Source organism: Lagenorhynchus albirostris, chromosome 2, assembly GCF_949774975.1.
Source record: "Lagenorhynchus albirostris chromosome 2, mLagAlb1.1, whole genome shotgun sequence".
Taxonomy (NCBI): Eukaryota; Metazoa; Chordata; class Mammalia; order Artiodactyla; family Delphinidae; genus Lagenorhynchus; species Lagenorhynchus albirostris.
The window spans coordinates 176,354,315-176,378,976 of record NC_083096.1 but is presented as its reverse complement, the minus strand read 5'-3'; the positions used below and the strand labels follow the sequence as shown (position 1 = coordinate 176,378,976).

The following is a 24,662-nucleotide window of genomic DNA, read 5'->3' as shown; positions in this document are numbered from 1 at the left end:
GTTATCCACATAACACTTAAATGGCAAGTTGACACAAGGACTTTTTTTTTTAACATTTTTATTGGAGTATAATTGCTTTAAAATTGTGTGTTAGTTTCTGCTTTATAACAAAGTGAATCAGCTATACATATACATATATCCCCATATCTCCTCCTTAGGACTTCTTTATATTGGGGCTTTGCGGGGAAAGAAACCACTGTTTTTAGAAAGTTTTAAAAATTCTGGGACATTTTGATTACTTTGATCTGGCTGAAGATCCCCCAACAATAATGCTTTTGGTATTATTATTCTCATTCAGGAAGAGATTAAACCCTTCCTGTCTCACACCCAGAGCTACAACTGTCCATATTAGTAAAACTCAGTGTTTGTGGAGTGAATCAGGAATGATTCCTTGACTCTCTTGCCGCCCCCACCCCCCATTCTTTCTCTTTCTTGAATGAATATCTGATTCAGTCAACTCATCTGAAGAAAGACAAAGATCCAATCAGGATTAACCTGATGGACAGTCTAGAATCTAATTATGTATAACTTTCTGATTGGAAGATAGTAGTTGAAAAGGGGGATGATGTGATTAGAAAGTTCTACAAAAGCCTCAGGTACCAAAGAAGAGATGCAGAATTTTCTTGCTCTGGTGTCACTGCCTGGGCTCTCCAACAGAACTGAGGTCTGAATACCCTGCCAATCACATCAGAGCTGGTAAGTTAACAATCTCAGTTAAGGACACCCAAATCTCATCTATGGTAATCTGGTCTTGAATGATGACATGCAGCTAAGGATGGCAGGGAGATTTTCCTTTTTCTTCCTTTTCAATGAATGGATTAAAGGTTTTTGTTTTGCCTCTAAGTGTAGCTTTGCCTTAATACCAAACATTTTGATCTGCACTTTGATGTATATCATTTTAAAATATCTTAACCAACAAGATTTATTTTTCAATGAAAAACATCTATCTATTTGGAATTTTATTTCTTGACATTTAAAATATTTCGTTTGTGCACAAATGACACTCATATTAAGGGTATCTCCTTAATCTTTCCCAACCAGGTTAACTGTGGGAACTGAAGATGGAGGCTGTGTTGGTCCACAGAGCTCTCCTATTCCCATAGTCTTAGGACATTAAGTGATGGTCTGAGAGTTTGCCCCCAAAAAAGATTAGGGTCAGCTTTCAGGCTCATGATTCCCACCTCCCAGCAAGACATAAATAAGCAAAGAAATGGATGGAAATGGATAGGCTACTGGTTGATATTTCCATCTCCATGGTACTTGTGAGACTCTTCTTATGGTGCCAGAAGGGGCAGAGCTATGACTTTGTGTCAACAGAGCCCAGGGTGGAATTCGGATAAACAGAGGCTCTTCCACTGCTGCTGGAGCAGTGACTTTGGCCCTGAATTGGTTCCTCTGAAGGGTAAGGAGACACGTGAAGGTCTGCTCATGCTTGGCTTGAGAAGGATGACTTACTCCCTGCAAATATTCACAGGATTCCTTCTGGAGCAGAGTCAGCATGAGTGTCTGGAACCCACCCAGACTCCTGGACCTAGCAGCAACGGGTCTGCTGAGGGATGAGACCTCGGTCATCTCCATTGTGGAGTATCTGCCCACCGAGCTCTTCCCACCACTGTTCATTTTGGCCTTCTATGGGAGACACAGTGAGGCCCTGAAGGCCATGGTGCAAGCCTGGACCTTTGTCCGCCTGCCTCTGGGGGGTCTGATGCAGACGCCTCACCGGGGGACCTTACAAGCAGTGTTGGACGGTATTGATGTCCTAGTTGCCCAGCAGGATCTCCCCAGGTGAGTCTGATCCAGGTATCCTGGTAGAGTCCTAGACATCCTTGAGAGGCAGCTGGTGTCATAAGAGTGGATGGCCGGTTGATGGACTAGAGGCTTCTGATGATGCCAAATGAAGAGGCTCAGAGGCCTTGGCCATTGCTGAGTTCCAGAAATGTAGGAGTACCTAAGATGAAAGGGCACCTGAAGGAACATGACCCCACATCTTTCTAGTGATGCTTAAGGTACTAGAAGTGGAGAACCAGGAAGGATGGAAGGGGAAACAAGATGGAGGAAGGTGAGGCGGAGAGGGAAGAAGAGGGCAAGGCAGCAGGTGATGTCAGGGATGAGAAGTAAAAGCTCAGGTGGGAAACGAGTGCTGCCTAAATGCTGAGACTGTGGTTTCATTATGTGTGGCTCTTAAACCATCGCTGCCAATCTGCTGTTTCCCCACAGGAGGTGCAGGCTGCGGGTGCTGGATTTAAGGCACACTGGGCAGTATTTCTGGGGCATGTGGTCTGGAGCCAGTTACCATGTGCACTCAAACTCACTGATAGCACAATTGGCTGAGGACAGGTCAAGAACAAAGCAGCCGTTAGCTCTGTTGGAGGTGTTTGTAGAACTTCACCTCAAGGAAAGTAACCTGGATGAATTCCTCATCTACCTTCTCCGGTGGGTGGAGCAGAGAAAAGGTTCCATACACCTGTGCTGTAAGAAGCTGAGGATCATTACAATGCCCACAGAAAACATCAAGGAAGTCCTGAGTAGGGTGCAGCTGGACTGTATCCAGGAGGTGCAAATGAATAGCACCTGGCATCTGTCCACCCTGGCCGTGTTTGCTCCTCTCCTGGGCCAGATGAGTAACGTGCAGAGACTCCTTTTCTCCCATGTCTACTTGTCTGCCTTTGAGGAGCAGCAGCAGCAGCATGTTTTCCAATTTACCTCTCAGTTCCTCAGGCTGTACCACCTCCGGGATCTCCGTATGGAATCTCCCTCCTTCCTTGAAGACTGTCTGGACCAAATGCTCAGGTAAGTGTGGCCACACTGGCTGAATAACAATAAACACAATAGAATGTGAATGCATTGTCTCCTTTGCTGCTCTATCTTTTTTTTTTTTTTTGCGGTATGCGGGCCTCTCACTGTTGTGGCCTCTCCCGTTGTGGAGCACAGGCTCCGGACGCGCAGGCTCAGCGGCCATGGCTCACGGGTGCAGCCGCTCCGCGGCATGTGGGATCTTCCCGGACCAGGGCACGAACCCACTTCCCCTGCATCGGCAGGTGGACTCTCAACCACTGCGCCACCAGGGAAGCCCCAGCTGCTCTATCTTGAAGTGTGGTATAACATAACCACACAAATCAAGGTAGAGGGCTAAACTGGCAGAGAGGCTCTGGAAAAGGACACCATGGTACAGATTAGACCATTCAGATCTATCAATGGAGATTTTGTGATTTCTGCCTTAAGAAGAGATATCTGTCTTTAATCAGATGACCTAGTAAAATATGTAAGCTGACCTGAACATTTTTAAAGAGAAGCTCTGTGCTCACCCGTTTAGTGACCACAGTGAGCCTGTCTCAAATTCATTTCAGCAAAAGTTGTGTTGTGCTCCAGATAAGGTAATTAACATATGGGAAATGCATGATTCTGGAGAGGATGGTTAAGGAGCTAGAGCCAAAAGGATTATAAAAGGGTGTAGATGGGCTTCCCTGGTGGCGCAGTGGTTGAGAGTCCACCTGCCGATGCAGGGGACACGGGTTCGTGCCCCGGTCCGGGAAGATCCCACATACTGCGGAGCGGCTGGGCCTGTGAGCCATGGCCGCTGAGCCTGCCCGTCCGGAGCCTGTGCTCCGCAACACGAGAGGCCACAACAGTGAGAGGTCCGCGTACCGCAAAAAAAAAAAGGGGGGGGTAGGTGATTTGCAGGTGATGCAGGGGTGTAAGTGAGCCCCTGTAGACTGGAAAATCACAGTTGATGATTTGGGAACTTGTACAGGTTGGTTTTCTATGCTTATCACCCAGGACTGTCACTTGGCCTGAGATATAGGTGCTAGGGGCCCAAGCATGGACTGAAGGAACCTGAGTTGAAAGCATTTTTTTTCGTGTCTCCCAATATTAAAATTCAGTGGTGCCACTTGATTGAAACTCTGTGTAAGACTCTCCTCTGAGCATGTTTTAGTCCATGCCATAATCTTCATTCATCCTTATAAGGAAGTAGAGTAAATTTTATTCTGCTTGACAGATGAGGAAAGAGAGCTTTCAAGATCCTGTGAACTTGACCCAGTCACACAAGGAAGATGAAAGGACTCAGGCTAAAATAAGATTGGGTATTCTGGGTATTGACCTTTATCTGATGGTCAGAACAACCTTGACCTTGGGCTTTTCTCTCACCTGGAGTTCACCTGTCACTCCAGTTTTCAAGACCTAATTCATTGGTTTCTCTCCAGCTGCCTGAAGACCCCCTTGGACAACCTCTCAATAACCAACTGCCTGTTTACAGATTCAGACTTGCTCCATCTGTCCCAGTGCCCGAGCATCAGTCAGCTAAAAGGCCTGGATCTGAGTGGCGTCACTCTGACCAACTTTAGCCAACTTTAGCCCCTGTGGAGAAAACACATTCTATCATCCCGAGCCTGTTGTATACAGCTACAATACCCCTGCCTAGTTGGTATTCTGCCTAGTTCTCTATCAAAAACTTTCTTCTGAGCACCTGGACTGTGAAATCTAGGCAAAGCTGCATCCTGAAGGGAAAACTGACCCATGGTTTCCAACATCTGATCAATGTGAATGGGGAAAGGAAAGGTGATCCAGCAAGGGTGCAGGATTGCAGGGGGAAATCTTGACTCAGGTAGTTGATGGGACATTCAGGAATATGTGTTTATAGAGTCTGAAATATTGATCTAAATTTCTGGAAGGAAGTTCAGGCTTGAGATACACATGTTGGAGTTATCCCTGGGTGGATGGCTGTAAATAAATGGTCAGAAATAAAGAGACCCCCAGTGTAAACCGACTGCTGCTCCCCATGATGTATTATTCTGTTTTTGCAGTTTATACCTCAGTCATCTTCAGTTACTGGTTAAAAAAAAAAAAAGGCACTGAGTTGTCTATAATCTGAAACCTTACCCTTCCTGCAAATTCTTTATTCTATCTGGGGCATCTCTTACTGCATTGCTTATTTCTGTGGCTGTTCAGTGGGTTAATAAACACAACAAGGGGAACATACTAAGTGGCCAATGAGCCAATAGCGTGAAGAGTTCTTGGCAGGGTCCTCACTTCTGGCTCAGGCCGTGATCCTGGACATGAGCAGTCCTCACGGTTCTCCTGGTGGGTTCTTTAGTCTCAGTTTCTGGTCTTTGTGTGTGCTGGGAAAAAGCTTCACTACGCAAGGCAATGCCCATGGTTCTGGAAGGTGTATCTATACAGCTAAGCTGAGCCTCTGGTCCTCACCAACCCATGCCTGTCATGGGTGGGTAGTGGTCCTTCTTGAATTAATCTAGTTGTGGTCAGTATAGACATCCAAATTCCTTTTAGCAAAAATTTAAAACCATGTAGGCATGTAACATGTTTTTAGTATTTTTATAGTGTGTTAAAAATTATACCATTTGGGCTTCCCTGGTGGCGCAGTGGTTGAGAATCTACCTGCTAATGCGGAGCAACTAGGCCCGTGAGCCACAACTACTGAGCCTGCGCGTCTGGAGCCTGTGCTCCGCAGCAAGAGAGGCCACGATAATGAGAGGCCCGCACACCGCGATGAAGAGTGGCCCCTGCTTGCCACAACTAGAGAAAACCCTCGCACAGAAACGAAGACCCAACACAGCAAAAATAAATAAATGAATTAATAAACTCCTACCCCCAACATCTTCTAAAAAAAAAAATTATACCATCTGGGGGGACTAGTTCATGTCAGTTAGAGATTGACTATATTCCCTTAATACCTCCTGACTCTCCCTGTTATGGAAAACTGGCATAGAATGTTTTGACATCAGCATATCAAGATATATATCAAATACCTGTTATGTACCTCATACAACTCATAGTCTGCTGTCTCCACCATCAGTTTCATGTCCTTGGATTCAACCAACTTCAGATGGTTTAGTGCTATATTTACTATTGAAAAATATCTTCATGTAAGTGGACCCAAGCAGTTCAAACCCATGTTTCCAGTGTCAGCTGTATATATAGTTATGTATTAAAGGGAGTTATTATGGGAATGGGCTTACGTAGTTCCAGAGGCTGAGAAGTCCCACAGTCTGCTGTCTGTAAGCTAGACAAACAGCAAAGCTGATGGTATAACTCAGACCAAAGTTTAAGGCTGAAAAATGGTGGAACTGACAGTGTTATTCCAAGTCTGAGGCTGAAGGCCTGAGAACCAGAGGACCCCTGGTGTAAGTTCAGAGTATGAAGGCTCTAGAGCCACAAGCTTCAATGTTCATGGGCAAGAAGAGAGAGAAGGTGAGAATTGGATTTCTTGTTCCATTCAGGCCCCCAAAGTATAGGATTATGCCCACCTACATTGGTGAAGGCTGATCTCTTCCCTCAGTCTATGGATTAAAATGCTAATCTCTTCCAGAAACACCCTCCCAGACACACCCAGAATTATTGTTTTACCAGATATCTGGGCATTCCTTCACCAAGGTGACTCAAAATTAACCATCACAGTCGCCCTAAACCAAAGGCACCAAAATGAAGACTCCTCGTTACAAAATAAAAAACTGGTGTTATTGCCTCGGGGGAGGAATAGGATATAAGGGTGGGAGGACTTTAGGCAAAGGCCTCATTTTCCCCATAACATGAAGATAATGGAGCACACTCAAGTTACAGGATTTCAGTACAAATCGATGAGACAATGTTAGTTGGTGGCCTGGCATAGGACCTGACATGCAGTAAGAGTTCAGCAGCAGGGTGTTTCTCTTGTTTTTTCCTCCTGGTGGACACACCCACTATCTTCATCCTCTAGTTTACCCTCTATTCCTGACAACCTCAGGGAGAGCAGAATCCAGGGTGTGAAGTGGGACTCAGCTTATACCTGTGGCACCAAAGAATCCTGATTCACCCAGGGTGCTTCAGCAGCCAGTGCAGAGAGGGGGACAGAGAAGAGACTGGATTCATCTCTACTGATTATTAGGTAGACATTCTGAGCCTCAGAGCTTTTAGGCACCTACTGGTAGACCAGACCAGAGGATATAAATTAGTTTTGCAAGCAGAACTATATAATTCAGTATTTTAAAAAAATCTTGAAACCGCTGTGTGGCATTTTGGGGGGCTCTGAAGAGCTCGGGTCCATTATGTCCTCCATGCAGAAAGAATTCAGTGAGAGGCAAAGTGATAGATAAGAAGTGATTTATTAGAATAGGATGCTTATGAGGCTTATAAGTGGGTGGGCAACAGGATGCTGCCCTGGAGAACTTAGTGGGCTACAGTTTAATAATCAAAGGAAAAGTGGGGAGGAAGAAAAGACGACCTTCTTCTTCATTCTTGAGTAGATGTCATGCCTCCATCATCAGCTCCTCCTCCAGGTTGGACAGGGGAGTTTTCTTGTTCCTACAAGGTCAAGCCTGGACTGTCATGGTACTATGGAAAAATTATTTTAGGTCTCAGTACAATGAGGGTCTTTCACTTTGAAATGCCACCTTTCCATAAATTATTGTTTTTCATGTGGGTAGAGAGCATGTCCTAGGGGCCATTAACTTACTGAGCTCACTGGGCAGGATGTGGGTCTCATGCCACCATTTTTTTATTGTTTGGGGGCATGGCTCATGTTTCTGTCACGTGGTTCTGTTGCTAAGCATGCCTGCTTGGTTTTGTGGTCAAGCAAACCTGTTTTCTTAAGTGATCATTAACTTACAGGGGTTCCCCATATATTTTTTTTACTTAATCCCCTAGTGGGATTAACTATTTAATTACCTACTTTGTCCCTTTACTCTGTCCCTATCAATCTTATATTACGTAAATGCTAGTTGAGTAAATAATTACACTGTGATTTCTATAAATAATAAAGTTATAAAGGTTCCTTAAAAATTATAAAGTATCCTTTATCAAAGATAAGGTGACCATATGTGCATGGGTTTATCTCTGGGCTTTCTATCCTGTTCCATTGATCTATGTTTCTGTTTTTGTGACAGTACCATACTGTCTTGATTACTGTAGCTTTGTAGTATAGTCTGAAGTCAGGGAACCTGATTCCTCCAGCTCCGTTTTTCTTTCTCAAGATTGCTTTGGCTATTCGAGGTCTTTTGTGTTTCCATACAAATTGTGAAATTTTTTGTTCTAGTTCTGTGAAAAATGCCAGTGGTAGTTTCATAGGGATTACATTAAGTCTGTAGATTGCTTTGGGTAGTAGAGTCATTTTCACAATGTTGATTCTTCCAATCCAAGACCATGGTATATCTCTCCATCTATTTGTATCATCTTTAATTTCTTTCAACAGTGTCTTATAATTTTCTGCATACAGGTCTTGTCTCCTTAGGTAGGTTTATGCCTAGGTATTTTATTCTTTTTGTTGCAGTGGTAGATGAGAGTGTTTTCTTAATTGCACTTTCAGATTTTTCATCATTAGTGTATAGGAATACAAGAGATTTATGTACATTAATTTTGTATCCTGCTACTTTACAAAATTCATTGATTAGCTCTAGTAGTTTTCTGGTAACATCTTTAGGATTCTCTATGTATAGTATCATGCCATCTGCAAACAGTGACAGCTTTACTCCTTCTTTTCCAATTTGGATTCCTTTCATTTCTTTTTCTTCTCTGATTGCTGTGACTAAAACTTCCAAAACTATGTTGAATAATAGTGGTGAGAGTGGGCAACATTGTCTTGTTCCTGATCTTAGTGGGGTGTTAAAGTCCCCTACTATTATTGTGTTACTGTCAATTTCCCCTTTTATGGCTGTTAGCATTTGCCTTATGTATTGAGGTGCTCCTATGTTGGGTACATAAATATTTACAATTGTTATATCTTCTTCTTGGATTGATCCCTTGATCATTATGTAGTGTCCTTCTTTGTCTCTTGTAATAGCTTTTGTTTTAAAGTCTATTTTGTCTGATATGAGAATTGCTACTCCATCTTTCTCTTGATTTCCATTTGCATGGAATAGCTTTTTCCATCCCTTCACTTTCAGTCTGTATGTGTCCCTTGGTCTGAAGTGGGTCTTTTGTAGAGAGCATATATACGGGTCTTGTTTTTGTATCCATTCAGCCTGTCTACTCTTTTGGTTGGAGCATTTAATCCATTTACATTTAAGGTAATTATTGATATGTATGTTCCTATGACCATTTTCTTAATTGTTTTAGGTTTGTTATTGTGGGTCTTTCCCTTCTCTGGTGTTTCCTGCCTAGAGAAGTTCCTTTAGCATTTGTTGTAAAGCTGGTTTGGTTGTGCTGAATCCTCTTAGCTTTTGCTTGTCTGTAAAGGTTTTAATTTCTCCATCAAATCTGAATGAGATCCTTGCTGGGTAGAGTAATCTTGGTTGTAGGTTTTTCCCTTTCATTACTTTAAATATGTCCTGCCACTCCCTTCTGGCTTGCAGAGTTTCGGCTGAAAGATCAGCTGTTAACCTTATGGGGATTCCCTTGTATATTCTTTGTTTTTTTTCCCTTGCTGCTTTTGATATTTTTTCTTTGTATTTAATTTTTGATAGTTTGATTAATATGTGTCCTGATAAAGGAGGCAAAAATATACAGTGGAGAAAAGATAGCCTCTTCAATATGTAGTGCTGGGAAAACTGGACAGCTTCATGTAAAAGAATGAAATTAAAACACTACCTAAGACAATACACAATAATAAACTCAAAATGGATTAAAGACCTAAATGTAAGGCCAGACACTATCAAACTCTTAGAGAAAACATAGACAGAACACTCTATGACATAAATCACAGCAAGATCCTTTTTGATCCAGCTCCTAGAGAAATGGAAATAAAAACAAAAATAAACAAATGGGGGGCTTCCCTGGTGGCGCAGTGGTTGAGAGTCTGCCTGCCGATGCAGGGGACACACGTTTGTGCTCCGGTCCGGGAAGATCCCACATGCCGCGGAGCGGCTGGGCCCGTGAGCCATGGCCGCTGAGTCTGTGCGTCTGGAGCCTGTGCTCCACAACGGGAGAGGCCACAACAGTGAGAGGCCCGCATACTGCAAAAAACCCACAAAAAACTAAAAACAATAAACAAATGGGACCTAATGAAACTTAAAGCTTTACACAGCAAAGGAAACCATAAACAAGACAAAAAGGCAACCCTCAGAATGGGAGAAAGTATTTGCAAATGAAGCAACTGACAAAAGATTAACATCCAAAATTTACAAGCAACTCATGCAGCTCAATATCAAAAAAACAAACAACCCAATCCAAAAATGGGCAGAAGACCTAAACAGGCATTTCTCCAAAGAAGATATACAGATTGCCAACAAACACATGAAAGAATGCTCAACATCATTAATCATTAGAGAAATGCAAATCAAAATGACAATGTGATATCATATCACACTGGTCAGAACGGCCATCATAAAAAATCTACAAGCAATAAATGCTGGAGAGGGTGTGGAGAAAAGGGAACCCTCTTGCACTGTTGGTGGGAATGTTAACGGTTACAGCCACTGTGGAGAACAGTATGGTGGTTCCTTAAAAAAATAGAAATAGAACTACCAAATGACCCAGCAACCCCACTACTGGGCGTATACTCTGAACAAACCATAATTCAAAGAGTCATGTACCACAATGTTCATTGCAGCTCTATTTACAATAGCCAGGACATGGAAGCAATCTAAGTGTCCATTGACAGATGAATGGATAAAGAAGATGCAGCACACATACACAATGGAATATTACTCAGCCATAAAAAGAAATGAAATTGAGTTATTTGTAGTGAGGTGGTTGGACCTAGAGTTTGTCATACAGAGTGAAGTCAGAAAGAGAAAAAACAAATACCACATGCTAAAATATATACATGGAATCTAAAAGAAAAAAGAAAAAAAAGGGTCATGAAGAGTCTAGGGGCAAGACAGGTATAAAGACACAGACCTACTAGAGAATGGACTTGAGGACATGGGGATGGGGAAGGGTAAGCTGGGACAAAGTGAGAGAGTGGTAGTGTACATATGGACATATATATATACACTACCAAATGTAAAATAGATAGCTAGTGGGAAGAAGCCACATAGCACAGGGAGATCAGCTCAGTGCTTTGTGACCACCTAGAGGGGTGGTATAGGGAGGGTGGGAGGGAGACGCAAGAGGGAGGAGATATGGGGATATATGTGTATGTATAGCTGATTCACTTTATTATACAACAAAGTGAATACAAAAACTTGGATACATGCAGAAACTAACACATCATTGTAAAGCAATTATACTCCAATAAAAATGTTAAGAAAAAAATTATAATGTAAATTTAGTACTTTTAAAGAATGAATGTTTACTTCTAGGAAAAGTTTAACTTGATTTGGAGCCTCTAAACAAATGAGACTTTAAAACTGATTTTAAACATTAATGAACAAGAATGGTTTCTTCTTTAAAAAAATTTAGAATAATAAAATTTTAGGGCTGGAAAGTTTACAATTATATTTTTTTACAGTAGACTTTATTTCTTGGGGGAGTTTTAGGTTCATCTTGAAAATGAGCAGAAAGTACAAAGAGTTCCCATTTAACTGCTACCCCACCACATGTACAGCCTTCAGGACTATAAACTTCCCTCACCAGGTTGGTACATTTGTTACATTGATGAACCTACATTGACACATCATTATCAGCCAAAGTCCACTCTTAGTGGTGTAGTTTCTATGGGTTTTGGCAACCATATAATGAGATATATCCATCATTATCATATCATAGAGAGAAATTTCACTGCCATAAAAGTCCTATTTGCTCTTTTTCATCTCTCCCTCTCCCCCATTCCCTGGCAACCACTGATCTGTTTTGCTGTCCCCAGAGACTGGTCTTTTCCACAATGTTACATAGTTGGAATCATACAATATGTAGCCTTTTCTGATAGGCTTCTTTGAATTATTAATACAAATTTAAGGTTCCTCCAAGTATTTTCATGGTTTGATAACATACCATTGTCTGAATATAGTGCAGTTTATTTATTCATTTACCTACTGAAGGACATCTTAGCTGCTTCCAAGTTTTGGCAATTATCAATAAAGCTGTTATAAGCATCTGTGTGCACATTTGTTGTGGACATAAGGTTTAAACTCATTTGGGTAGCTACCAGGGAGTGAGATTGCTGGATTGTATGATTAGGGTGCGTATTACAATTATTTACCTTGACAATCTCACCTGTTAGAGATTGTCCCATAAAGGGCAGGTACTGTGTCTCTCACACTGTGGTAGTATAGCTGAACACAAAGCCTGAACTGCATGATGTGTGGAAATCTTTAACATCAGTTTATAGCCAAATGATACTTTTCACTGAAATGCAGATTTGTGCAAAATCAACATTTTCTGGCTACCAATAACGTAGATAAGTTGATATGGAAGAAATAGCAATTGTAGTCTATATATTTGTACATGTAAATGTACATGAAAGAAAAGTTTTGTTTTCCATACTATTTTAAAATTAATTTATTTATTTATTTTTGGCTGTGTTGGGTCTTCGTTTCTGTGCGAGGGCTTTCTCTAGTTGCGGCAAGCGGGGGCCACTCTTCATCGCGGTGCGCGGGCGTCTCATTATCGCGGCCTCTCTTGTTGCGGAGCACAGGCTCCAGACGCGCAGGCTCAGTAGTTGTGGCTCACGGGCCTAATTGCTCCGCGGTATGTGGGATCTTCCCAGACCGGGCTCGAACCCGTGTCCCCTGCATCGGCAGGAGGACTCTCAACCACTGCGCCACCAGGGAAGCCCCAGAATTCCAGTTTTAACACTTACTCTTGTGTGTCCTTGAAGAAGTTTCTGTCCTTCTCTGAATCTATGTCTTCCGCTATTGAATGGGTACCATGATGATCTCTAACTCAGATACAAACACTGAGCCCAGAACTTGTTGCCGAATAAATCCTCCAAAAATGGCAGCAGCTGTTTCTTGACATTCAAAGACCACAGGCATAAATAGCCAGGCCCCAGGGAATGGCCCGGCTCTGCAGCAGCGTCCAGTAACCTGCCAGCTGGTCCCTCTGCCAAGATGTGCTGGTTTGACTGTGGAGCCCGGCACCTTAGGAGCCAAGCCTGGATGACCCCCTAGAGTTCAGCCCATTGGCTGGCACAAGCCCCCTGGTGGCCAATTTGACACCAATGTGCAGGTGGCTATGGCTTCAGGATCAGGGTCTGTCTGATTTGGCGCTAACTCATGGGAGCAGATGTGAAAATAAGTCAACACCTGATTGCCCCCTGCCCCCAGCGATTTTCTATTTCTTCTTGGCAAACGTCTGAGGGGCTGTTGGTGAACTCGGGTGTGCCAATGCTCAGATAATTCATCCATGAATTTGAAGGCATAGCCGTGTTGACCTGCAAACCCTGTGGGGCTCACTCCGAGGTCCCAGTTCTGGTCAGACATTTCTTGCTGACACATTTCATGCTCTGGGCCTCCGGTTCTTTGTCTGAAAAGAAACCGTCTCTGAGGTCCCCAGTTCACTGGAGTTTCCAGATACACTCCTGAATCTGGATTTTGTGCTAGATTTCTTTTTTTTTTTTTTTTTCTTGAACTAAGGTTCCCATAGTCACTGGAGCAGGAACAACTTGGACACATGCAATTTCTGTATCCCAGGTCCCCACATCCCACTTTGGGGTCTTCCTACCCTTTTCCCACTGCAGGAGTAGGTGAACAGTTTCCTTCTCTCCCAGTCTCAGGTCAAATTGCCTGGGCATCTTCCTACATGAGACACAAACTCCACAGAACCCAGGGTCAGGCAGGGGGTGAGTGAAGGATTACAGGCAGGGACCATGGAGACCTGGAGGGCACGGGCCCCCACATCAGGGAAGCTGCCTCGCAGTTCGTGCCCAGTGATACCCCTTAGGGATGTGGGTTCAGTGATGCTACATTTTTCTTTTAAGATTTTTTCTTCAAGGGATATTGGGGAGTAAATTATGATACAAAACTTGATTTTTAACCTCTGGCCACAAATCTTATTTGTTAAAACATTGTCCCAAAACATGTCTGTAGGACACATTTGGCTTCTGGAGTGCCACACTGCAGCCTCTAATATGGAGACAAAAATGTCCTGCATAGCATTCTGACCTGACCCACAGTGACGCTGAAGACAACAGAAAAGAAACCACATGACTTTGTTTTTCTGGGCCAGAGATTGACCTTACTCAGGAGCCTGGCTTTGAAACTGCAGGGCCTATAATCCCCTTTGCACCCCACAGTAGTGCAACACCATGTATAAATATAAAGTCCATGGGAGGCATTTGCAAATAGCTCTTGAATAAGAATATATATGATTATATATGTATGTGTGTATATATATATATATATATATTTCAGGTGTTACTCTGTACTTCATCTTTTTTCATAAAATGATGTAATCATCTGAAGAATAACATGGCCCAGCAGACTCTTTACTTTTTTTTCATACCTGCTCCTTCCCCATTCCTCCCAATTTTAAGAAGTCACCACAAGGCTCTAGGAGGTCCGTCAATCCCTGTTTTACCCTCATGCCCCACCTTCACTCTAAGAGCGAAGTGCTGTTGATTCTGCCTCCAAGTATCCCTGAAGTTGTCCCCAAGGTACCTAAAGTGCAAGCCAGGATCTGCCGCCAGGAGCCACCAACGGTCTCTTTCTGGCATCCCTGCTTCCTTGTTAACTCCCCCAGAACACTAACCAACAGCAACCAGGGGGGCTGGGAAACACCCATCAGGTTATGTCACAACCCTACTTACAAAATTCCAGGGTCCCCTAACAAGCCCCTGCCTGGGCAGTCTCCCCCCATCACCCCAGCCTCCACTCCCTGGCTGCCCCCTAGTTCAAGGTGATGCAATCTCTCTCGCCTCCCTCCTGGAACCCTGCACTGCAGCCAATTCTGGGCCCACAGTGTCCCCTGGTGGCTGGAGATGCAAGATCATCTAGACTGCTGGACAAGGGGTGAGGCCTGGAGGAAGAAAGGTGAGAGAGGACAGGATAGTAGATTTGGGAAAAGACTTGGAAGAGCAAAAGCTTAGGAGAAGACCAAGAGCGTCAGACAGAGAGGAAAGTCTAACTGAGTCCCCTCTGGGATGGCCCTACTCTCTGGGTTACGGAAATGGAGCTGGAACAAGAATGCTGTTGGCCTCAGGATGGGCCTATAGCTCTTCTCCAGGGCCTCCCATCAGACCAGCACCCATGTCTGTGCAGGAGAGGACACTGGACTGTGTCCGGGTCAGTTATCAAGGAACTTTCTGTGTCTTGGACTGAGTCACCTCCTTCTTTATCAGAATATTACACAGAGGGTCAGTGATGGTAACAGGAATGGGGGATGGGAGTTTGGGGATTTGAGACAGCCCTGAGGACAACCTTGCAACCCTCCCCATGTGCCTGATTTTGCAAGATCTGAAGAACTGTGTCCTGAGAACAGGGATGAGAAGAGTTCTGAGGCAGCCTCAGTGAGCGTGCACAGTGAGGACCAGGGATGCTTGGGAGGAAATTCCAATTATAGAGATGAGGTCTTGTGCTTCTATTCATTAGTTCAGGGGACAGCATTTACTTCCCAAGACACTTGCGACTTTCGTTGATTTGCTTTTTTGGTGGCATCCCAGGAGGTAGTGTGTGTTCCAAGGGTAAAGCACAATAATGAAAGGGCAGAACAGATGAGCTGTTCAGGTACTCCCGGGCTGGCTTGAAGCCAGGGGATGGAACTGAGTCTCTTGAGCCCCACTGTTGAGAGGCCTCCAGGGGAACTACCCCCCATCCCAGACCCCAAGTTCTCCACCTGGTTTGCCGTATCCTACAGAAAAAACACACTTCTGGTTGACCTGTATCCTGTATTTCTCTACACTCTACCAATTTCAGGGGACTGCCCATTGCTGACTTCATTCTGGCAAAGAAGACATGCAGATGGCCAACAGGTACTTGAAAAGATGCTCGGGAAATGTACATCACAACCACAAGGAGATATCACCTCACACCTTTTAGAATGGCTGTTATCAAGAAGACAAGAGATAACGAGTGATGGTGAGGGTGTGAAGAAAAAGGAGCCCTTGTGTAGCCACTGTGCTGGGAATGTAAGAATGTGCAGACAATGTGGAAAACAGTATGGAGGTACCATAAGATCCAGCAATTTCAGTTCTGGGTATATATCTGAAGATAATGACATCACTTTCTCAAAAAGACATCTGCAGCCCTAAGCTCTCTGCAGCATTATTTACAATAGTCAAGAAAGGGAAGCAACCCAAGGGTCCATCAATGAATGATGAAGAAAATGTGAATATATATATAATACATATATATTCATATATATATATGAATATTATTCAGGATTAAAACCATAAAAAGAAGAAAATCCTGCCATTTTCAACAAATATGGACAGATCATTAGGGCATTATGTTAAGTGAAACAAGTCAAATAAAGATTTATGGGGAAATGAATAAAGGCGGTCAAAAGGTACAAACTTCTAGTTATAAAATAAATGTGTCATAGGGATGTAATGTATAGCACAGTGACAAAAGTTAACAATTCTGTATTGTGTACTTGAAAAAAAATGCTAGGAGAGTAGATCTTTAAAGTTCTCACCACAGGAAAAAATTTTAACTACGTGAAGTGATGGATGATAACTAAATTTATTGTGGTGATAATTTCACAGTGTATATATATATCAAATCATTATGTTGTACACCAAAAAAGAGGTCAATCATATCTCAGTAAAACTGGAAAAAATCTTCTAGGAAAATATGCCAAAAGAAAACTGAAAAAAGAAGAGTCAAGGCTTTTACAATGGAAAAGAGAAGAGCAAATATTTGCACTTAGGGTTGATTTAGCTGTATAAACTTAAAGGAACCAACTGAGAAGGAATAGACAGAGGGTGGCTGTATCACCCTGTGCTAACCCTCACCACTCAGACCATACCAGGTGTGCTTGGATTGTGTGTACCAGAATAAATAACAATATAAGAATAAAACAATCTTCCCCTAACTTTCTTCACCAGTAGGGAAAGAATTAATAAGATCATGAAAATCTTCTGATGGATCCTTCCTGAACTGCCTGCACCTCTTTGCCCAGCCTCAGTGGCTTTCTTCCTGTTCTCAAGTTGGCCAAGCTCTTCACTACATCAGGATTTGCACAATGCACCCATGGCTCCAACACGATCCCCTCAACTGGCATGTACACTTGAAAACTCTAAGTCAGTCTCCTGACCTTCTGCTAGGCCGATCTGTGCACATCCTTGTAAAATCCAGCTTTAGGAAGAACCCTGATTAGTCAGTTTTAGAAGAATCCGCACCTTAGATACCTGCTATTCCAATAATATCTGATCCAAATTCCTCACTCCCCACTCTTGGTATCTGATCACAGGATTCGGTAGGAATCCTGTTACACTGGTTTAGCCAGATTTCCCCCAGATCTGAAGTCTCCTCATAGTAATTTTCCAGCCACAAAACCCCCTGCTTGTTGGTTGTGAATTCCCAAATGTCTTCATTGTATTGTGAACGGAGACCAGTTCCATACTGGTGTAACTTTTCCTCTGTTGCAATAATCCTGAATAAAATTCGCCTTTACCGTATAAACCTGTGTCTGTCTCTGGTTTTCTTTGACACAGCTCCCACAGTTGATTACTGCTCAGGCAAGAAAGCTCCTTCCCAGTACCCTGCAAATTCCCAAATATCCCAGAGAGGCTCAACTTCGAGTCTGCCCACTTTGGACCTTTCCATTTCATCCCTGGAGTTTTCTTCAGAGAATTAGTTACAACCTGCCACTTTAAAACAGTGGTCTTGGGCTTCCCTGGTGGCGCAGTGGTTGAGAGTCCGCCTGCTGATGCAGAGGACGCGGGTTCGTGCCCCGGTCCGGGAAGATCCCACATACCGTGGAGCGGCTGGGCCCGTGAGCCATGACCGCTCAGCGCCAGCCCGTCCAGAGCCTGTGCTCCGCAACAGGAGAGGCCACAACAGTGAGAGGCCCGCGTACCTCAAAAATAAATAAATAAAATAAAACAATGGTCTTTTTGGATCTCATGGAAGCTGCAAACCCATAGAAACATCCCCACCTGAGACACTGCACTTTCCCCATTTCCACTAACATTCGAGTGAAGTCTCTCAGTCAGTCCTCTCCAAAATTTAGGTTGTTTGACAGCTCAGGGTTCCTTGGTTCCTTCTGATCCCGTCAACAAAGGGAATCTACCAGTTATTCACTGCATGGCAGTGGGCAGATTCCTCTACTGAGTAAGACCCCAATCCACCAGGTTAAAAATGCAGAGAGATAGCAGTGACCTCTAGATTTTCTGTGAAGGTTAATGTCTGAACTAGTGGATAAAAAGTGTCAGCACCAGTGCTCACCCAGTTTGTGTTCAATAAACAGAGATGGTTATGATTACTGTTGTTGCAGATCTCACTATACTGCAACTCATTAGTAAAGGTGCTTGATGGCCTGGGAGTTAAAAGTCTATTGAGTACAATTTACTTTAGCCCAATTTTATGTAAAAGCCATTTATACCCATGGTAGAAGTATGGTGAAAAGAATCTTCAGGAAAGATACCAAGATGGAGAACAACCTTCAAATAATCCTTGCCTTGGCAACCGGTGGTATACAAGAATGTTTGGGCACTGTATGGAATCGGGGGTGGGAGGCATGGAAAATTCTGGGGGTGGAGAGAAGGTCCAGCTTTCTTTGTGTCCTGAAACTTCAAAAGAATCTCTGTGTGGTGTAGCTGGGGTGGAACTCATACCTGAACGTGGCAGACCCTTAAACACCAAATACAGCTTCTGAATTTTGTTTGGAAGAGGTGTTGGTATTTGTGAACAGTGCTTAATATGAAGAGAAAAACAGAATTTTATTTCTGTGCCCATTGCTATTACCTTGATCAGAATCTGTGCTGAACTTAGTTAAGTTTTAGAAAACAGTAATTATCAAAATATAGTTGGAAAGGGGACAATGGGACTATGGTTCAGCTTCCAAGACCCCTGGAAAATGGGTGGGGCTATTTGCCATCTGGGAATTATCCTCTGCGGGGAAAAAACCTAAAGGAAAACATCTCTTCTTAGCAGCTGCCCCTGGATGACAGGGTTATTTGTGACTGACCATGTTCATGTCTCCCCCTGGTTCCAAGTTCCCAAACAGCCCACAGTGCCCACCCTCAGTGGGTCTCAGTCTTGGAAATGCCTGACTTCCCAGGGCTCCCAGCCTCTCCCTCTTCTCACATTCTCAGATTAGCCTTTTCATGCCTGTGTGCTGTGCTGATACCATCTTTCTGGGAGGAAACACCGTCAGAGATGACACTGCCTCCTCTTAGCCACTCCCTTTTAATTTCTAAACTCCACCCAGAGAATAGCCTTTAAATCTTCTCCCTTCTCAGGAGAAAACAACAACAACAACAACAACTATGTTTTCCACTGTTTGTCTCATTCACATGGTCCCTTTAGGAATGCCCAGCTCCATGCTGCCCAGCCCCACCCTTCTCACTGTGATTTTGACCTGACCTCCTTCAGAGAAGCCTTGACATAAGGCTGGAAAACCAACCACATCCCCCAAAGAACTTCCCTTGCTGCCCGAATCAGCTCATGATCTCCCATGTTTCCGACATAACACCTAAGTGACACTTGATACAGGGATGGATTTATTGTGTTTCCGTTGGGAACAACACCACTGCCTTCATGAAGCTCTTTTTATTCTGGGACATTTTGATAATTGTGATACGGTCAAAGATCCCCCAACACTGATGCTTTAAATTTTTGTTTTTCCTATCCAATATCACAAATCAATAGCCCCTTCCCTGTCTCATACCCACAGGTATAACTATTGGTATTGGCCAAACCCAATTAATATTTGTGGAGTGAATCAAGGAACGTGCCTTTGACTCCAATACCCCTCCTTCGTTCTTTCTCTTTCCTGAATGAATATCTGATTCAATCCATTCCTCTTGAGATAGACAAAGATCCCATCAGGATTAACCTGATGGACAGTCTGGAATCTAATCAGGTATGCTTTCTGATTGGAAGTTAGTAGTTGGAAAGAAGGAAGTTGTGATTAGAAAGGTATATAAAATCTTCCTGTACCAAAGAAGAGATGCAGAATCCAGTCACTTCCCAGATTTTCCGAGGAGTCTGAGGTCCTAGCACCACCCCGCCAATATCATCAGAGCTGGTCAGTTACATACCTCAGCTAAGGACACCCTCATCTTACCCATGATCTCTGTGTCTTGAATGGTGGCATGTAGCTTGGTATGGAAGGTTTCTTATTTCTTTTCAGATAAACTGATTTAAGATTTTGGTTTTACCTCTAAGTGTAATTTTGCCTTAATCCAAAATACTTTGATTTGTGCTTTGGTTTATATTATTTCTAAATGTCTTAACCAAACAGATATTCTTTTTAATGAAAAGTATCTCTTTGGAATTTTATTTCTTGGCGTTTAAAATATTTACTTTGTGCAAATAGCATTCATTTCAGGGGCATCTCCTTCATCTTTCTCAGCCAAGTTAACTGTGGGAATTGAAGATGGAGGCTGTTCTGGACCACATGATGCTCCTATTCCCATAGTTCTGGGGCCCTAAGTGATGGTCTGAAAGTTTTCCCCCAAGAAAGATAAGGGACAATGTTAAGGCTCATGGTGCACACTTACCACTGGGACATGAATTAAGCAAAGCAGTGGGTGGAAATGGATGGACTAGTGGTTGCCTTTCCTTCTCCTTGGTACTTGTGAGATACTTGTTCTGCTGCTAGTAGGAAAGAGTTATGGCTTTGTGCCCGCTGAAACTAGAGTGGAATTGGGGAAAATTGAGGCACTTCTACCACTGTGCTAAGTCCCTCTGAAGGGTGGGGAGACAATGGAGGCTTGCTCATGCTTGGCATGAAAAGGATGTCTTGTTCTCTGATGGCTTCCACAGGTCCTTTTGGAAAAGATCAGAATGAGTATCTGGAATCCACCCAGACTCCTGGACCTGGTGGGAATGAGCCTGCTGAGGGATGAGGCCTTGGCCTTTGCTGCTCTGGAGGATCTACCCACAGAGTTCTTCCCATCACTGTTCATGGAGGCCTTCCATGGGAGACACAGTGAGACCCTGAAGGCCATGGTGCAAACCTGGCCCTTTGTACGCCTGCCTCTGGGAGGCCTGATGGAGATGCCTCATGTGGGGACCTTACAAGCAGTGTTGGATGGGCTTGATGTCCTGCTTGCCCAGAAGGATTGCCCCAGGTGAGTCTGCCAGGTAGGCTGGTAGGGTCCTAGACATTGTTGAAGAGACAGCTGGTGTCGTAAGAGTGGGTAGCCAAGGGATGGACCAGAGGCTTCTGGTGATGCCAAGGAAGAAGCTCAGAGGCCTTGGCCATTGCGGAGCTCACTTTGGGAAATGCCTTCTGGAAGTGTAGGAATGCCTAAGATGCAGGGGAGCCTGAAAGAACATGCCCCCACAGCCTTCTAGTGATGATTAAAGGTACTAGAAGTAGAAAACCAGAAAGAATGGAAGTGGGAAAGGAGATGGAGGAAAGAAAGGCAGAGAGGGAAGAAGAGGACAAGGCAGCAGGTGACGTCAGGAACGTGAAGTAAAAGCACACGTGGGAAGTGAGTGTTGCCTAAATTCTGAGACTGTGGTTTCATTATGTGTGGATCTTAAACCATCCCTGCCAATCTGCTGTTTCCCCCACAGGAGGTGCAAACTGCGGGTGCTGGATTTAAGGAATACTGGCCAGGACTTCTGGAGCATGTGGTCTGGATCCAACGTCCGTGTGTCCTCAAGCTCATCAATGGCACCAGTGGCTGAGGACAGGTCAAGGACAGAGCAGCCCTTGGCTCCCTTGGAGGTGTTTATAGAACTTTGCCTCAGTGAAGGGACCATGGATGAATTCTTTATCTACCTCATGCAGTGGGTGGAGAAGAGAAAAGTTTCCATACACCTGTGCTGTAAGAAGCTGAAAATTGTTACAATGTCCATGGAAAATATTATGAAGGTCCTGAATATGGTGCAACTGGACTGTATCCAGGAGGTGCAAGTGAATTGCACCTGGCATCTGTCCACCCTGGCCGTGTTTGCTCCTCTCCTGGGCCAGATGAGTAACGTGCAGAGACTCCTTTTCTCCCATGTCTACTTGTCTGCCTTTGAGGAGCAGCAGCAGCAGCATGTTTTCCAATTTACCTCTCAGTTCCTCAGGCTGTACCACCTCCGGGATCTCCGTATGGAATCTCCCTCCTTCCTTGAAGACTGTCTGGACCAAATGCTCAGGTAAGTGTGGCCACACTGGCTGAATAACAATAAACACAATAGAATGTGAATGCATTGTCTCCTTTGCTGCTCTATCTTTTTTTTTTTTTTTGCGGTATGCGGGCCTCTCACTGTTGTGGCCTCTCCCGTTGTGGAGCACAGGCTCCGGACGCGCAGGCTCAGCGGCCATGGCTCACGGGTGCAGCCGCTCCGCGGCATGTGGGATCTTCCCGGACCAGGGCACGAACCCACTTCCCCTGCATCGGCAGGTGGACTCTCAACCACTGCGCCACCAGGGAAGCCCCAGCTGCTCTATCTTGAAGTGTGGTATAACATAACCACACAAATCAAGGTAGAGGGCTAAACTGGCAGAGAGGCTCTGGAAAAGGACACCATGGTACAGATTAGACCATTCAGATCTATCAATGGAGATTTTGTGATTTCTGCCTTAAGAAGAGATATCTGTCTTTAATCAGATGACCTAGTAAAATATGTAAGCTGACCTGAACATTTTTAAAGAGAAGCTCTGTGCTCACCCGTTTAGTGACCACAGTGAGCCTGTCTCAAATTCATTTCAGCAAAAGTTGTGTTGTGCTCCAGATAAGGTAATTAACATATGGGAAATGCATGATTCTGGAGAGGATGGTTAAGGAGCTAGAGCCAAAAGGATTATAAAAGGGTGTAGATGGGCTTCCCTGGTGGCGCAGTGGTTGAGAGTCCACCTGCCGATGCAGGGGACACGGGTTCGTGCCCCGGTCCGGGAAGATCCCACATACTGCGGAGCGGCTGGGCCTGTGAGCCATGGCCGCTGAGCCTGCCCGTCCGGAGCCTGTGCTCCGCAACACGAGAGGCCACAACAGTGAGAGGTCCGCGTACCGCAAAAAAAAAAAGGGGGGGGTAGGTGATTTGCAGGTGATGCAGGGGTGTAAGTGAGCCCCTGTAGACTGGAAAATCACAGTTGATGATTTGGGAACTTGTACAGGTTGGTTTTCTATGCTTATCACCCAGGACTGTCACTTGGCCTGAGATATAGGTGCTAGGGGCCCAAGCATGGACTGAAGGAACCTGAGTTGAAAGCATTTTTTTTCGTGTCTCCCAATATTAAAATTCAGTGGTGCCACTTGATTGAAACTCTGTGTAAGACTCTCCTCTGAGCATGTTTTAGTCCATGCCATAATCTTCATTCATCCTTATAAGGAAGTAGAGTAAATTTTATTCTGCTTGACAGATGAGGAAAGAGAGCTTTCAAGATCCTGTGAACTTGACCCAGTCACACAAGGAAGATGAAAGGACTCAGGCTAAAATAAGATTGGGTATTCTGGGTATTGACCTTTATCTGATGGTCAGAACAACCTTGACCTTGGGCTTTTCTCTCACCTGGAGTTCACCTGTCACTCCAGTTTTCAAGACCTAATTCATTGGTTTCTCTCCAGCTGCCTGAAGACCCCCTTGGACAACCTCTCAATAACCAACTGCCTGTTTACAGATTCAGACTTGCTCCATCTGTCCCAGTGCCCGAGCATCAGTCAGCTAAAAGGCCTGGATCTGAGTGGCGTCACTCTGACCAACTTTAGCCAACTTTAGCCCCTGTGGAGAAAACACATTCTATCATCCCGAGCCTGTTGTATACAGCTACAATACCCCTGCCTAGTTGGTATTCTGCCTAGTTCTCTATCAAAAACTTTCTTCTGAGCACCTGGACTGTGAAATCTAGGCAAAGCTGCATCCTGAAGGGAAAACTGACCCATGGTTTCCAACATCTGATCAATGTGAATGGGGAAAGGAAAGGTGATCCAGCAAGGGTGCAGGATTGCAGGGGGAAATCTTGACTCAGGTAGTTGATGGGACATTCAGGAATATGTGTTTATAGAGTCTGAAATATTGATCTAAATTTCTGGAAGGAAGTTCAGGCTTGAGATACACATGTTGGAGTTATCCCTGGGTGGATGGCTGTAAATAAATGGTCAGAAATAAAGAGACCCCCAGTGTAAACCGACTGCTGCTCCCCATGATGTATTATTCTGTTTTTGCAGTTTATACCTCAGTCATCTTCAGTTACTGGTTAAAAAAAAAAAAAGGCACTGAGTTGTCTATAATCTGAAACCTTACCCTTCCTGCAAATTCTTTATTCTATCTGGGGCATCTCTTACTGCATTGCTTATTTCTGTGGCTGTTCAGTGGGTTAATAAACACAACAAGGGGAACATACTAAGTGGCCAATGAGCCAATAGCGTGAAGAGTTCTTGGCAGGGTCCTCACTTCTGGCTCAGGCCGTGATCCTGGACATGAGCAGTCCTCACGGTTCTCCTGGTGGGTTCTTTAGTCTCAGTTTCTGGTCTTTGTGTGTGCTGGGAAAAAGCTTCACTACGCAAGGCAATGCCCATGGTTCTGGAAGGTGTATCTATACAGCTAAGCTGAGCCTCTGGTCCTCACCAACCCATGCCTGTCATGGGTGGGTAGTGGTCCTTCTTGAATTAATCTAGTTGTGGTCAGTATAGACATCCAAATTCCTTTTAGCAAAAATTTAAAACCATGTAGGCATGTAACATGTTTTTAGTATTTTTATAGTGTGTTAAAAATTATACCATTTGGGCTTCCCTGGTGGCGCAGTGGTTGAGAATCTACCTGCTAATGCGGAGCAACTAGGCCCGTGAGCCACAACTACTGAGC

General features: G+C 44.1%; 2 protein-coding genes across 2 annotated transcripts; both read left to right on the top strand.

Moving 5' to 3' along the window:
• The first annotated feature begins 1,498 nt into the window (after positions 1-1,498).
• On the top strand, positions 1,499-16,981 carry LOC132515613 (PRAME family member 27-like). The gene is given in 4 exon segments (XM_060141978.1): positions 1,499-1,785; positions 2,218-2,790; positions 4,203-4,358; positions 16,870-16,981. Coding segments are annotated over 4 exon segments (1,128 nt in total).
• A 3,721-nt stretch (positions 16,982-20,702) lies between these two features.
• On the top strand, positions 20,703-23,576 carry LOC132515612 (PRAME family member 27-like). The gene is made up of 3 exons (XM_060141977.1): positions 20,703-20,989; positions 21,441-22,013; positions 23,426-23,576. Exons 1-3 carry the CDS (start codon positions 20,703-20,705, stop codon positions 23,574-23,576), a joined length of 1,011 nt encoding a protein of 336 aa, XP_059997960.1.
• Positions 23,577-24,662: the final 1,086 nt, after the last annotated feature.

What these genes read in the sequence shown, in the direction of transcription:
- LOC132515612 (XM_060141977.1), top strand. Translation starts at nt 20,703, where the DNA reads ATGAGTATCTGGAATCCACCCAGACTCCTGGACCTGGTGGGAATGAGC. An exon ending in GCCCAGAAGGATTGCCCCAG is followed by an intron (nt 20,990 to 21,440) that starts GTGAGTCTGCCA and finishes TTTCCCCCACAG; the next exon opens with GAGGTGCAAACTGCGGGTGC. An exon ending in TGTCTGGACCAAATGCTCAG is followed by an intron (nt 22,014 to 23,425) that starts GTAAGTGTGGCC and finishes GTTTCTCTCCAG; the next exon opens with CTGCCTGAAGACCCCCTTGG.